The sequence below is a fragment of the Lissotriton vulgaris genome, chromosome 12, assembly GCF_964263255.1.
Source record: "Lissotriton vulgaris chromosome 12, aLisVul1.2, whole genome shotgun sequence".
NCBI classification, from domain to species: Eukaryota; Metazoa; Chordata; class Amphibia; order Caudata; family Salamandridae; genus Lissotriton; species Lissotriton vulgaris.
This window is the reverse complement of record NC_141700.1, coordinates 85,054,163-85,069,278: the sequence shown is the minus strand read 5'-3', so window position 1 is coordinate 85,069,278 and position 15,116 is coordinate 85,054,163. Positions and strand designations below refer to the sequence as shown.

At 40.8% G+C, this 15,116-nt stretch overlaps 1 protein-coding gene across 1 annotated transcript in view; it reads right to left on the bottom strand.

Annotated features, from left to right (window-relative positions):
- The window catches only part of LOC147673403 (fibrillin-2-like), a 259,147-nt gene extending 244,790 nt beyond the window's left edge, over positions 1–14,357 (bottom strand). The window contains exon 1 of the mRNA XM_086947262.1: positions 14,056–14,357. Coding sequence (XP_086803388.1) covers positions 14,056–14,228 — 173 coding nt within the window. The 5' untranslated portion in view covers positions 14,229–14,357. The remainder of the gene's footprint in view (positions 1–14,055) is intronic.
- Between the last annotated feature and the right edge of the window lie 759 nt (positions 14,358–15,116).

Genomic DNA, 15,116 nt, shown 5'->3' with positions numbered 1-15,116 from the left:
TTAAGTTTACTTATGAATATTTATTGCCCTTGCATCCTAACAGCTCATGTTTAGCTGGTTTGCCTATTTTATTTTAGGATTAATTCCTTATTGAGATGCAAATCTAAAAATATCTTACATGCATGTAACATTTGTGTAGAGGAAATAAAGTATGGCTGTAAGGATTGAGATGGCAACAGAGGGCCCGGATGTAGATGTTCCCAAATTCCAGAGGTAGTAGAAGTGGCATCACACATTATTTGACCCTCCAAAAACATCAATGGGTTGCCCACTTGCACCATCATGAGCCAATCTTCAGACTTCTATTTACTACTGATGAGCCAGAGGTGCATTTCCGTTCCCTTGACATCGCAAGTCTACCTGCGCAATCAGCATCACAGAATGGGCCACACAAACATCTGCTGCATATGTTTAATAATGATAGTGCCCCTGTGATTCCACAATGAGAAGGAAGGTGTCCGACTGCACCACCAGCACTTGACACCTGAAATTGGGACAGGGGGAAGACTTTTAAAAATTGTGGATGAAAAGTCTCACCTAAAAAAGCTTTTGTAGACAAAAATGTCAAAGTCTACTTTTTCATTGAGAAATGTCTTGCAAACATTTTTTGCAAGAATTGTTAGACAAAGGCAAGTTAGTTGTGAAATTGTGTCAGTAACTTCATCAAGTTGTGAGGTTTGGCACTTGAGCAAACTTGAGCTTGACAAAGTTATTTATTCGCTGAAATCCAACACACAAAGAGGTACTCAATTCTCAGAAAACAATGAACCATGACAATGTCTCACATGGCAAAGTCAAGTACGGAAAGTTAGTGTGGTTACTCCACTCTACACAGGGAAGGGCAGTTGTCACTATGACCTGCCAGCTAAGTGGCGGGTATGCTCATCACGTGCTATCAGGTTATCGTTTATAAGAGTGGAGTCAGCTGAGGCTCCAACAGGCTAAATCTATCACATCCCTGACGCTAAATAGAGCTGGAAAGCCTGAATTTGGCACTCAGGGCCACATTGGTCGGTATCAGAGCAAACACTGCTATTTTCCAATGATTGTGTGTTTCGATTCATATAAAAGAAACCAGACCAGAAGTGGGTGAATTGCAGTCAGTGTTCATTATTGTCTATCACAAGAAGCAAATGACATTATCTGTGTAATTTTTTGCCCAGTCGTAGACTTTTCCCAAGTGCTAAACAATGTGTCTGAAGGACTAACCAACTTTACAATCGTATTAGAGTCTGGTCTTGGAAGTGACAATGACTAAATAGGCACCAGTCTACGCTTTTTAGAGCTTTGGACAGGGGATTTGGATCTGTAATAAGTAGGGTATGAAAATTCACAAATTTGATGTTGCATAATTGCGTGACATTTTTGAAAAATTACAACAAATTCCACAAAATTAAGCAAAATGGAAATCTGACATTTAACCTTAATTTTTGTATGAAATGCAATCTTGTGTCTATATTAGCCACGGAAGTGCAATTCGCTTTAAAAAATAGTGGCAAACACACAAGTGTGTTAAACAAATGACTGCTTACTTGGACGTTCCAAATGTTCCCTCAATCCTGCGCTATAAATTTTACTGCGAACACAGTATAATTATGCAATGTGGCATAATAGCATCATTTTAGGATGTCACATAAGCTTAAATTCTGAAATTCCTCAAATTACATGAAGTAAACTGATGTCATTTTAATTTCACCCAGGCGTAGTAGTAAAATTATCTCTTATGTGTCAGTGTGTATTTATTAAACTACTAATTAATAAATGCTATTTGGAAAGTAAACACATTTATTCAAGCTCATATTAATATTGCTACATTTTACAATCTAAGGAAACAGTAACTTACAAAAGTCATACAATAAAAAATGTAGCTGAAAACCAATCTCTATTCTGCATTAAAGTTTCAAAGCATCTTCATTTTTAAAGAAATTTTACTTACAAAGTCTACCTGGAAGCACCCAGGTTACGACTGTGAGAGATCTTATTGATGTGTAAAGACTAGAGCAAATTAAACTTGCGTCCCATCACAGCCAATAGAAAAAACCTTGGTTGGAAATTGATTGTCATTAGTTGAGGTCAATGGGACTTTATAATATAAAAGCATCCCTTGTTTGACTTACTCCTCTTAGCTGAGCCTAACATCTCTACAATGCCTATGAAATGCCAGACTGAGGATACAGAAGGGAAGAGTGCACGTTAATCAATGTTTAGGATGCAAACAGAACCACATCACCTTACCCTAACACCAACAACAACCAATATTATGGAGAAGCTATCACATAAAGACAAGAAGGCGGTTGTTAATGCTCTTGTTTGAACTCTTGTTCTACAAGGGAACAGGGTCAATACAGGTTTGACTACCGCTTTAGAAAATACAGAGGAGTTCCCAACAAGAAGAAGGGACAGCTTCATAGAGCTCAAAACCATGCTGTTAGCTGTCCACCTAATCCTTGCCTTGAAGCACACAAATCAAATTTCACCATGACTGATGACTCCAGTCAAATAACAGGTCAAATTCAAGACCTTTCTTCTAGTCACAATATCCTTCATGGTTTATCAACCTACTACTAAGCATGGGCGGAAAATCCGTTACGCTCGCGGATTTTGCGGATTTTCGGGAAATCCGCAATCCGCGAGATTTGCGAATTTCCCGCAAAATCCGCAAATCCGCGAGCAGCGGATTTTGCTCGCACTGCTCGCACTGTTCGCGTGAGTTTGCGCCCCGCGAATAAGTGCAAAATTGCAGAAATACGATCTTAGCAAAACTGAAAGTAACTACTTACCAGGTTCAAAAGTTCAGGCACATCATTAGTAGCCATTTCCTGTAGTGCTTCCTGAGGGGCCCCTCCAGAGTTCAGTTGCCAGTTGAAACTATTATGTGACCCTGCTCTGAACCTCAGAATAGTTACACATATGCCACAAAGGTCCTGAATTACAGCTAAGGGAGACAAGCAGGAGCCAGGCTGGAAGTTAAAATCCATTAATCAGCCCCTAATTCATTATTGTCAGTTGGGGCAGGGCAGGTGTTGTAACTAATTTTGCAACAATGAAAGCACTTAGCAAGTGCAAAAGATCACTAATCAGGGCGCACTAAGGAAGCAGGTGCCAGCTAAAAAAATATTCTGTGACACATTAATCAGCCCCAAATTAATTCAGGTCACTTGAGGCAGGGAAGGTGTGCTTTGCTTTGCCGAAAATAATGTACACTGGACAACCAGAGGGTGTGGTGATGAAACAGAGGGTGGCATGGGTGGGCCAGAGGGTGGCATGAGTAGTCAGAGAGTGGCAGTGGTGACAGAGAGTGGCAGTGATGAAGAAGAGTGTCCCAAACAGGCTGGACACGTAGAAACAACAAGTTCGCAAAACTTGCGACCCGACAGGTAAGTTCGCAAATTGCGAAATTGTAAAAACCCTCGCGAACTGGCAGAAACACGGGCGAACACAAAAAAAAAAATCCGCAAATTCGCGGGAATTCGCGGATTTTGCGGATTGCGAATCCGCAAATCCGCAAAATTCGCGGATTGCCAATCCGCAAAATCCGCTCATGCTTACCTACTACATGTCCAACTTGAACTGCCAAAATAACCAACCAGACACCAAAAAATGGTTTGGCTCCCACACCTGACTTTAATATTATATAGTATAGCAATGTCTATCCCATGGTTGACGCTCAGTTGTTTTAACTCTCTGTACTACCGTTCTTTAGATTTCAACTGGCTGAATACATCTATAAACACATATAAGTAAATCGAAGTTACATTTCACTCTTTGTTATACATGTGTAATGAATTACTTGCCCTAATTTTCCTACAGTTTTTAGGCAACGCTCAGAATAATGCCTTTTGGATACTATTTCTCAAGACTCTGTATTAAGTAATTATTGTGTTTGAACTCAAATGAGGGAGGGTTTACGCTGAAACAATAAATTGGAAACAGCTAGTCCTCCTGTTGAGTGAAGACCATCTCACTAATTGTCAAGGTCAGGTCCATTATGGTGTACTGGGAAACTGACCGCGACATCCAACTCATTGAAAATTGTCCACTGAAGGAACACTCTCTGTCCCTCTTTGTGTTTCACTCAGCCTTTAAACAAAAGTTGAAAACTAGCATACACATGCACACACACATTCACATAGTGAAATGATGGAGACTAAGAAGAGACTCCTTGTGATTCTACTTTGATGGTGATACGATACAACATTCCGATTGTGTTGAATTTAGGTCAATACATTCTACAGTGATCACACCATAGCAACAGTGAAACAATAATACTGTCCCTGTTCTAAGCACAAGGGATGAAAAAGGCAGACATATTACAGTTCAGCCTCTCACCAAGGTTTACACAAGGCCTGTGAATGTGGATGCTTGCTTGAACAAGAATAACATTCCCATGCAACAGGGTCGCAGCCGCCCACCCTGGAGAGGAAGCAGCAAGTCTGCAAAAACCAGAAGAGATTGCTAGTAATAACACAATATTCTCTACATGCTATTTTCTTTCACCCCTCTGCGCCTGCCAAGCCCGCATTCTCACCAGGGCTGACCACAGGTGTATTTTTCCATGTAATGTCTTGTACGCCCCTTTATTTGCACAGACCCCTAATGGAGGGTCTGGCGTTTTGGACACGCAATTTCTTGCTCTAATCAGCATAAATGATAGGTTTCGCCTTACAATGGATGAGGGTCAAAAACTGCTTATAAAATGCATTCATTATTGAGTTGCTCCATACGACTTACATAGATAGGGAACACCAGTGTGGCGGTAAGCAGAATACACTAACGTAAAACAGTGTCTTGAGAATAGCATTCTAAATCATAGAGAAAATAAGGTAATATTATAGGAGCCAAGATTTGGGGAACTGTAACACAAAAACATCTAAATACTAATACAGATAATTTTGTGAAATAAGTATGTTTTCAGCTCTCTTGCACTGGTCCATATGGTCAGGGCAGATTTTATGGCAAGATCAAAACTGGCCTTAATGGTGCTTGCTTAGAAAATCTGGGTCTGACTGGATCACAAAACTGCTCAGTAAACATGGACACATTCCAAGAAAGGGGGCAAACAAGTGTCATTTTGCCTACTGTGTCAAATATTCCTACAGGACCATATTCTGAACTGTGATATATATATATATATATATATATATATCGTTATATATATATATATATAAATCCGTCAGTCCTGTGCTTCACTCATCATCCTCAGAACAAAAGGTATCGACACGGACCAAAGTTTCAGAATGCAATTATTTTATTTATGCAATTCCAGTCGCCATAATGTTTTGGCTAAAAGGAGCCTTGATGACATATAGTAGTTGTCTTTTTACCTTTTCATTTAAATGTTGTGAGTACCATCTCCTAAGAAGCTTCAATTCCCTTTCACTCCTCCTTTTGAAAATTAATCCAAATGTATATTTATTTAATTTTTATATTGTCTTTATTATTTTTTTTCCTTTGAAGAAGTAGCACATGCAGTTTGGACTGCAGCGATCAAATCAGTAATATATGCAAAGTTATTGAATTAGCAGCTTGCATATTATCCTGTGAGATCTTTGATCAATGAAAAGCCCACCCGGGCACGATTGTGACCATTAAATCATGAAATTTTATATTTTGAATTTGAATTATGAATCATGATCCAGTTACTTTGCTTACATTGTACATTGCAGGACAGTTCAATGTATAGGAGTTAGGAGCAACGTATAGATTTGTTTTGTGTAAGAACAAAGGTGTAATGGTCAATTTAAGATTACTTGGAAAGGTTTATAGTGAGGTAATGGGTATTTAAATGAAAAGAAAATGGCGCAGCAATCTTGTGGGATCATGGCCACGTTTGTTGGCCGACATCACAACAGAATGAGTGTTTATTACAAATAAATTAATTTGTGCATTTATTTAATGTGTCTGCATCCCTTCCTTCGCCCAGGAGAGCATGGAAAGTGGATTGGTATTTGGTGTGATATATATATGTTTGGCGGCCTGGTATCTGGGGAAAATGTGTGAAGACATTTAAACACGGTGCTTCCAGGCCGTGGAGGCTACGCATCGCCTTTGAAAGAACTGGGTCTGCGCGGGGGAAGTTGTTTCCCTTCCTGATCGGTGGACAACAGACGAGCCAAAAACCTATCACAAAAAGAATCATCAGTCCAACCCGACAAGACTGTCGGGTATTTTGGCTGTCAATAATGAGGTCTGTTTAGAGGAAATCAGAATGTGCAAAATAGGCAATGCAGAGAATAAGAATTCTGTGTAGGTGTATGTATCCCAGATATAAGAACTATAAATAGCTAAAAACCATCCTTAAAAACATAACAAAAAATCTCCATGCAGAATTTCTAAAAAATCTCTACAAAAATCTTTAGTGTTTTCCTATAAGACGGTATACATATCCTCTGTGTTATTTAACCCATTAAGGAATTTACTATTGAGATCTAAAATTAATCTTCTTTCTCTTTGTCGAAGTAACTTTTCCCGATTGCCTCCTCTCTGGGGCAATGGTACAGAGTCATTAATAAAGTATGTGAGGCAATTAATGTCATTATTAAGTGCATCCTTAAAATGTCGAGCGACAGGGTAAGCAGGATCATTATTAACAATCGTCCTTAAGTGTTGCAGTATTCTCACGTGCACCTGTAGCTTAGTACTTCTCACGTACCTAAGAGCACAGGTGCACGTGAGTACATATACCGCATGATCCGTTCTACAGTTGTATATATATATATATATATCACCAGAATCCCAGTGAACAACCGCAGCGGGCCAAACAAGGGCACAGACTCCAGTTGAAGATACAGATAGATAGATAGATAGATAGATAGATAGATAGATAGATAGATAGATAGATAGATAGATAGATAGATAGATAGATAGATAGATAGATGTCCAAGTTGATAACTGTTGTATTATATTGGGAAACAATGTACAAGGGAAGTTTAGATGACTTTATCCTAAAGAACTGAGGTGCACAGCACTATTGTTAAAACCATATAAACATTGTTTTATTTTTTTATTGTGAACTGACAAACCTATAGTACCCTGGAAGAGCACATTACAAAGCAAACAAAGACAGTCTAGTGTCACCTCTCTTTGTTAAAAAAGCGTTTAACTGCTCCTGCAATAATGTGGCTTCAGCAATGCAACTCAGGCTCCTGTATCTTGGTGATATTGCCCAGCTCCCCCCCCCCTTCCCGACTCCACAATGTCCCACCTGAGGGGCATTCTACACCCTGCACTAAGCAGCGTCAAATGCCTGAAGAAATATCACCACATCACTCCAACCTGATTGGGTTCCTTCCCTTTATTGGCCCTCAACATCTTCAAAACAAACTGCATTATCTATGAAACAATGAGGAACTGCAGCACTGACTATCTGGCTGGCAAGCTCACCATCTATCGTGTTTCTCGGCACATACGGAACCGAGGCACCATCAAACTGGAGGCAAAGAGTGTAAAAAGACAGAACAATGCAAGTGATTTCTCCATCTGTGCACCCAGTCATTGGAACTACGTCTCGGTATCCATCAGGATTGCTCCAATTCAGGAAAGAGCTGAAGACGTACTGCTTTTAAGAACCCTACATCACTGCAGTCCACTTCTGCTCTCAGAACGCGGCTACTCCTCCAACTACTCACTGACTGTATGTTTGCCCTTCACGATGTACAATGAGAGGAACCGCCCTCATGGTGGTTCTTTCAATCTGCGAAATGTCGCCCGTGGGGGTCCCTGCAGAGTCAACCCTGCAGCTATATGTAAGAGCGCGGGTGTGCTGGCGATACCCAAAACTCGTACCACTCGGGGTGGACTAACACCCCCCCCTTGCTACGCCACTAGACCAATCACCAATCTTTTTCATAGTTTTTGTTTTTCTGAAGCAACCTACTAAACCTGGAATTTGTTTCTGAAAATCAAAGCACTAATGACTACCACATCCTCAGAATTTTCTCCCAGGTTGTGGAGGGGTCATTATGTTTTTTTCTATCCTTGACCACCAAGATTTTCCTGGGAGTGAGGGAAAGAAGAAAATACATTACACCATACTCTTTAAATAGGGTAAGGAGTGTGATTTCTTTCCTCTGACGACCACTACTCTGTCAGGACATCGTATGGAATTTTCCAACTAAAAGGGGGTCCGTGGACATAAGACCTAAGGTCAGTTCATCTCTAAATGAGACGGACAGATCTAGGGTTTGGCAGACTCACTCACAACTGTGACTAAGAATCCTGTCCTCCAAACTCTAAGTCAAGCGTAAACAATGAAATCTTCAACAATTACTTTTAGGACTCATTTTTCTGGAATACGTTAGGCATGATTCAGCCACACCTCACACTTCCTGCTACCGACGGATTTGTGACCTCCTGACATTGACCGTCGATCAATAAATTCACTGGGCTGAAAAATAAGTACAGTCTTACAAAAAAACTGCTATAACCTTTGGTGGCTATTTCTCATGGTTCTGTCTGATAATAACCAACCAAAATATAAAAATGTGGTGAAATACAGATTATTAATGATGGCGCGGTCTGTTCAGTTTTCTAAAACTCATCAGTTTTTTGATGGATGGGAAATACTTGACACTACCCACCAGTGCTGCTTCAGCTTCTATTTTTTAATGCATATTTTGTTTTATTGTATTTTGACTTTTTGCCATATTCTGCAACTTGCCTTACCTTTTTAGGTCTGGATTGACAGTGCTGGTGCTGCTATCTGCAAGACTTATTGTTACCAATACTTTAACATTTATCTATCTATCTATCTATCTATCTATCTATCTATCTATCTATCTATCTATCTATCTATCTATCTATATATATATATATATATATATATATATATATATATATCTTTATATATATATATATATATATATATATAAATATATATATATATATATATATATATATATATATATATATACATATATAGAGAGAGAGAGAGAGAGGGGGGGGCTTTGGCTCCACAAATACCTTTATTATTCTCTGAACTCATGGTTGTTTGATTCTACATTCTGCACCCCAGGAGAACTTTCACTGGAATGCATAAGTACACTAAATAGTCACACTGCTTGTGACATTCATTTCAATATCTTCCATAAGCACTCTTTAGAGAAAACTATTAATTTTCTTTTCGACTTTTTCCCAGCATTGGCAAAGGGAGTAGAACTGACTTTAATGAGCTAAATTAATAGCATTTGTGCATTCAACGAACATTAAACAGCATTTGTAGTTGCCCGTGTTTACATTCTACAGCACATTAAATCAGACCTTTGGATGTTTTAAATATTTGTTTGTTGTTGCTCTTCCAGCTCCATCCTATTACTTCTGCCTTACTTACACGAGTCATGTGCCTTCGCATACCTCCAGCAAAACTATTCAGCTATTCAGCTTACTGAGATCTAACAAATTAGCAAACATTTTATAAATATTAGACTTTTGCAACCTTCCTTGGAAGGAAATAAAGGTTGCCACTCTGTGTCCACTGCAGCTAACTTCAGCTCCATCCCTGTTACAGCTGCCTGCACGTGAAGTAAAATGGAACTGCCCGGTTCCGTCAAAAACTGGGGCTGCCCTTCACTCAGTGACAGAGGGTTTACCAGTACTCCATCCTATATGTGCTTTCTGAGGTCCACTCCACCTGGATCTGCCTACACTCCAAGCCGTGGAGCTCTCTGCAATCCACCCGACCTGGTGCTGCCGCCATCTTGCCATCCAGATATATCTGCACTCCATCCTGGATGGAGCTACTGCACCCTATGCCAGCTGGGGCAGCATGCCCTCATTCCCACCTAGAACTGCCTGTACTCCATCCCATCTGGCCTTGACTGTACTCTATCCTATCTGGGCCTGCCTGAAGGACATCTCGTCTAGAGCTTTTTGCACTCCATCCTATCAGAGTCGGACTGCAAACCATCCCGGTGGACCTACCAGCAGTCCACCCTATCTGGACCAACCTGCACAGAGTACCAAAAGGAGCTGCCTGCACTCCATCCAGCATGAGCCGCCAATACTCAATCTCCTGTGGAGCTGCTGTAATCCATCCAATAGGTGCCGCATGTAATTCACACCTTCTGGAGCTGCCTGCAATCCATACCATCTGGAGTTGCCTGCACTCAAGCCATTCTGGAGTTTGTTTTTGATCTGTCCCAGACAGATAGCTATACTCTGTTCCACCTGGAACTATCTGCACTCTTATCTCAGCGTGCACTCTGTATCAGATCGGCTGCGTGCACTCTGGCTCGGGGTCGCTATAGTGTCAAGGATTGTGTTATCGTTCGTACTGCTATTGAATCAGTGCTAAATCCATTGGAACAAGACCCCCTTGCACGGCCCAGACTGTATTTAGCCTTCTCTGTGCACATCTAAGCCTTGAATAAAATGCTTAGACGCTCCAGCTGATGAACCGTTCCACACGTGAAGAGTAGGCGCAGACACAGGCTAGGGTCCTTGAACCGTGCTGTATTTACAGATTCCTTTGGGGTCATCTGTTGCACAGTACTTGGTTTACTGTACTTTAAATTTATAATTCCAAAGCAAGAGTTTCATTATCTTTGTGCTCTTCCCACAGGAATTGATTTAGGGTTGTGTATGTATGCTTCAACTTTAGGCTCAGGTCTCATTGCCACTTAACGCCATATTGCATGCCTTTGCGTTCATCTGTACCGCTTCAAGGACTACAAGGATGTGCTTATACAGACAGGGATCTTAATGTTGTGGAATTCTTCCTGAGCTTATAGAAGAGGCCCTACTCAGTTACCAATTCCTTACTCTTTATGCGGAGCCTACATTTCATGGAAAAAGAGAGAACCGATGCCATTGGTCAGTTGTTGTTGAATATTCCTCAATGCGGGTGGTCAGCCTCTTGAAGGTACACCTCATTTTATAGGTAAGGGAGTTAAGCAACAAGGAGATCTAGTGATGTGCAAATTCAGGACTTACAGTCAGGGATTACATACCACCTAGAAAAGCATATGAATGACCCACAATTCTTCATAAAATTGGTGAACTTTGACCACGTGATACGCACTTGAAGGTGCTATCAAGACTGAAAAGGGGCCAGTGAAGCTGGAGGTATGAAAGACAGCCACACAGGCACTGCTTCATTCTCAGTCAGAATTCTCTGCCACGCTTACAGTCGAGGATACCAAGAAGCATATGCGGACCATCACTCATAACTACCAGACTTCTCAATCAACGGCGATTTGATTTACCTATAATAAGTTCATTTATGAAAGCAAACCACTATCCAAGACTACAGAATGCAGCCAGATGGTGCAGGTTGAATGCATAAATTGCATTTACATTCAGACCCATAGCTTCTCAGCTGGACTGTCTGCACCCCTTCAAGAATATAGTATAAGTCATTCCAGGCTACATCGAAATCATATGCTTCCTCTGTAGGTGGAGGCGAATTTATGATCTGTTAGAATGTGGCTCAGAGTGCCAAAAAATACAGTATTGGTAGTCAAGAAAAACTTCAAAGGGCCAACCTCTTCTTTCAGGCAATAAAGTTATGTCTGTGGTACTGATGATTTCCAATATAAAAGTGTCCGCCCAATCATATCTGTTACATCTGAAGGACCGAGAAACGGTGGATGACTGGGAATATCTCTTTCATGAAATTATTTTTTCTAGCAGTCATATTTCTTGGAACTGGTGTCCATTCAATTTTCCATCTTTGACTAGCAAGAAAATTGCTCATGAGATTTAGTAATGAACGTTGTCGGGAAAGTGAGGAGGGAGACCTCCTTGAAGAAAGGCAGGAGCAGAAGCCAGAACAAACCAATGATTTTTTAAAACATTTTTTGATTGCCGCTTTGCCTTCATAGAATGAATCCAGTTTTGGTCGTCATTCTATGTGGTTAAAAATCCCTGCATGCTGGAATTGAACTCTAAAACACTCTAAAAAATCTAAACCAGACTGCAATAGGGCATCAACACAAAAGAGGGACTAGGGGCTTTTTAAGACGTTCAGCATACATGCCCCAACAGTGTAGATACAAAGAGGTATGCAGTTCCTAACTGGTACGGGGGGACAAGAGAGCTAGGTGGTCATAGGTTCTCGACGGTTAATGGGTGAACGGGAAATTCCTCCTGTTGGAATTGGGGCCCTCACCCACCCGGCTGGGTGTCATGCTTCATCATAGGGTGTGCTCCTCGTCAGGTCGGCACTGCAATACCTGACGGGCTCCCTATGAGAGGCTCTTTAGCGTAGATCTTTTATTCCAATTAGCAGTTTGGTGCCCTGGGCGAGGGGTCTATATGTGTAAATGCAGGAGGTGAAGGTGAATGAACCAAGGGAAGTTCAAACAAATTGGAAATCCCAGAGAAAAGAAGTTTAATCAATTGGGCTTCCAGCGAGGTTAAAAGCAAGGCAGCGCACTTCTGAAGTGATGTATCAGAATAGGCGCTCTATCCATTTGACTCTTGTTTCGATTATTGTTTTGGGTACTGGTTATTATTCCTGTACATGATTATTGTATGTACTCCCTTTATCTCTCTATGCTCCATCGCATAGCCCATTCCTACTCGTGCACTCAGGTTATATTGAGCTGTTATGCTTGTTCTAGTTGATTCAATGCCCATTAGATTCCCAATGTTAGACTAATGTTCTAATTTGTTTCCTTTGCCACAAATTGTAAAGCGCTCTGATATCCTTCGGGATCAAGTTTGCGCTATATAAAACTTTATAAATAAAATAAATAAATCAAGTGGCCAACATGTTTCTCGCCTAGCAGTCCTTAGCTCTAGCGGCGATTCCTCAGGACAAGTATAAAGAAATCTATCTAAACAGTAGGTGGTTGTCTGGTGAAGTGTCCCTGATAAACCAACCTAGAAAACCTACAGTGGTCCGTGGCAGCGAGTGGGTAGGCCTGATGACTTTGTTGCAATGGAGCAAACGACACTAGGGATTTGCAAGTGTAATCCTGCTGGGAGTCCATGGTATAAATTGCCAACCCAACTTGGGTTGGTCATCCAATCACAGGTACACCACTGTAGGTTTCCTAGGTTGGTTTATCAGGGACACTTCACCAGACAACCACCTACTGTATAGATAGATTTGTTTATACTGGCCCTGACGAAGCCCCACTAGAGCTAAGAACTAATAGGCAAGAAACATGTTGACCACTTGATAGAGCGCCTATTCTGATACATCACTTTAGAAGTGCGCCACCTTGCTTTTAACCTGGTTGGAAGCCCAATTGATTCAAATTGTTTTCTCTGGGACTTCCACTTTGTTTTTAACTTTCCTTGGTTCATTCACCTTCACCTCCTGCATCTACACATATTGGCCCCTCACCCCCACGGCACCAAACGGCTAATTGGAATAAAAGATATCCGCCATTTTTCCAGATGAATGAGCACTACATGGTGCACCAACGTTAAGAGAAACACATAACCTACAATCATGAGATACGTTATTTTCTTATTGCCCTCTTAAGGGTTGTACGTGTAGAGTTGAAACTAATACAGATGAAAGTGTATGTTTGATATGCTTTCCAGTGTGAAAAAGGGTGGAAAAACAGACACGATGGGCATGTGGGAATAAGACTCTAGATGGGGCTACCTTGACCTCTATTGTGTTGCTTATAAAATCAAGAGTGTGATACCATGAGTGATTCAAGCTAAGAGTATAGTAAGTGATAGAGCAGCAAGTCAGCATCAAGCGCGTGTCCTACTTTGCCTTATCCAGAAAGTGGGCAGACCTAATATCAATGATGTCATTTTCATTTACTTCCGCAACAGATAGACAGGTGCAATGGCACCCAAATTCTCTACCCAGGGAGCCTGTTGAACCATTCGCGCAGCCATTACTTTGAAGATGAAATAGATACTTTCCTATTCTTCCACTAACTTTTCAACTTTGAGAGCAAAATCAGGTATATGAATGTATTTGTCAAGAGAGACGTCTGGGCCTGAAAGCTCTACAAAGGGATCAGGTGCATATAGTCTGGGAGATACTGTTGCTTTGATTAGATAGGCACTACTATTTGGAAGTTAAAATAAAAGTTAAAACAACAGAGATCTTTTTCATATATCAAAAGGAACAGAAGTCAAGCGTACCCTCTTAGCGTGTCCTGTCCCCTCCTCCGTACTCTGTTTGCTGTTTGTCTGTCTTCGTAACCCGCAAATCTGTCAGCCTGCAGATCTCCTTGCTCTGGTTGTCCTTGGACTTGCTCCAAATGGTAAAGTGCAGTCCATCCAAGCATGAACCTGGCCAGCCATAGAACCCCCATGACGGAAAGAGTGTGGGCACCCCACTACGCCCTGGACACCCACTCTCAGTGGGAAACGGGAATGGTGCCGTAAGGGACGGCGGGCAACCCTGAGCCTGGAAGCCGTGCCAGTCCTGATGGGTTCAGTGCCAGGCTGAAAAGAGAACACAGATAGAAAGGAAGGAGTTAGAACAACATAAAGTAATTTCAATCTTAGAATTTAACTTGGTGAACTTAGGGTTCTAAAATGACGCACTCTTCTTTCACTTTTTTTTACAGTGATTCTATTATCTAAAATGTATGTATCAGACTGATGTGCACTCAACTCCTCTTTCACATAATTGGTAACCACTAAGACACTACATTCCACATGATGAGGACACACTTTGCATTATAAATATTAAAAATCTCTGTAGACTGAACCATAAAAACATATTTTCTGCCCATTTAAAAACAAGAAAGAAAGAAAAGAAAATTGATCCAGTAGCCTTACTACATACTATCTAAGAGTGCTGGCTGCTGGCAAGCGACAATGAAGCTTGATAAGAGAATGCAAATAAATGTGATTAATGCCATACATTTACAATTGTACATTTTCCATTTATAGAATTCCCTGGCTCTTGCATCATTCTGACCTGCTTCAACCTACTGATTTCTGGACTCTATATTTGCTTAAATTAAATTAAGCATGCAATGCATAATAAATTATCCAACAACATTATCCAACAGGCCAAGATGCCTATTCACACATTATCAATATTATAGCTAATCTTTGCTTTTGGTATCAAAAGACCAACTTCATTCATAGATTACAGAATCTTGCAAAGCTTGTGATAAAAATTCAGAAATTAATATTTGAAGTACGGTGGTATTACATTACACTGGCCACTGCTCTCAAGAAAAGGGCAC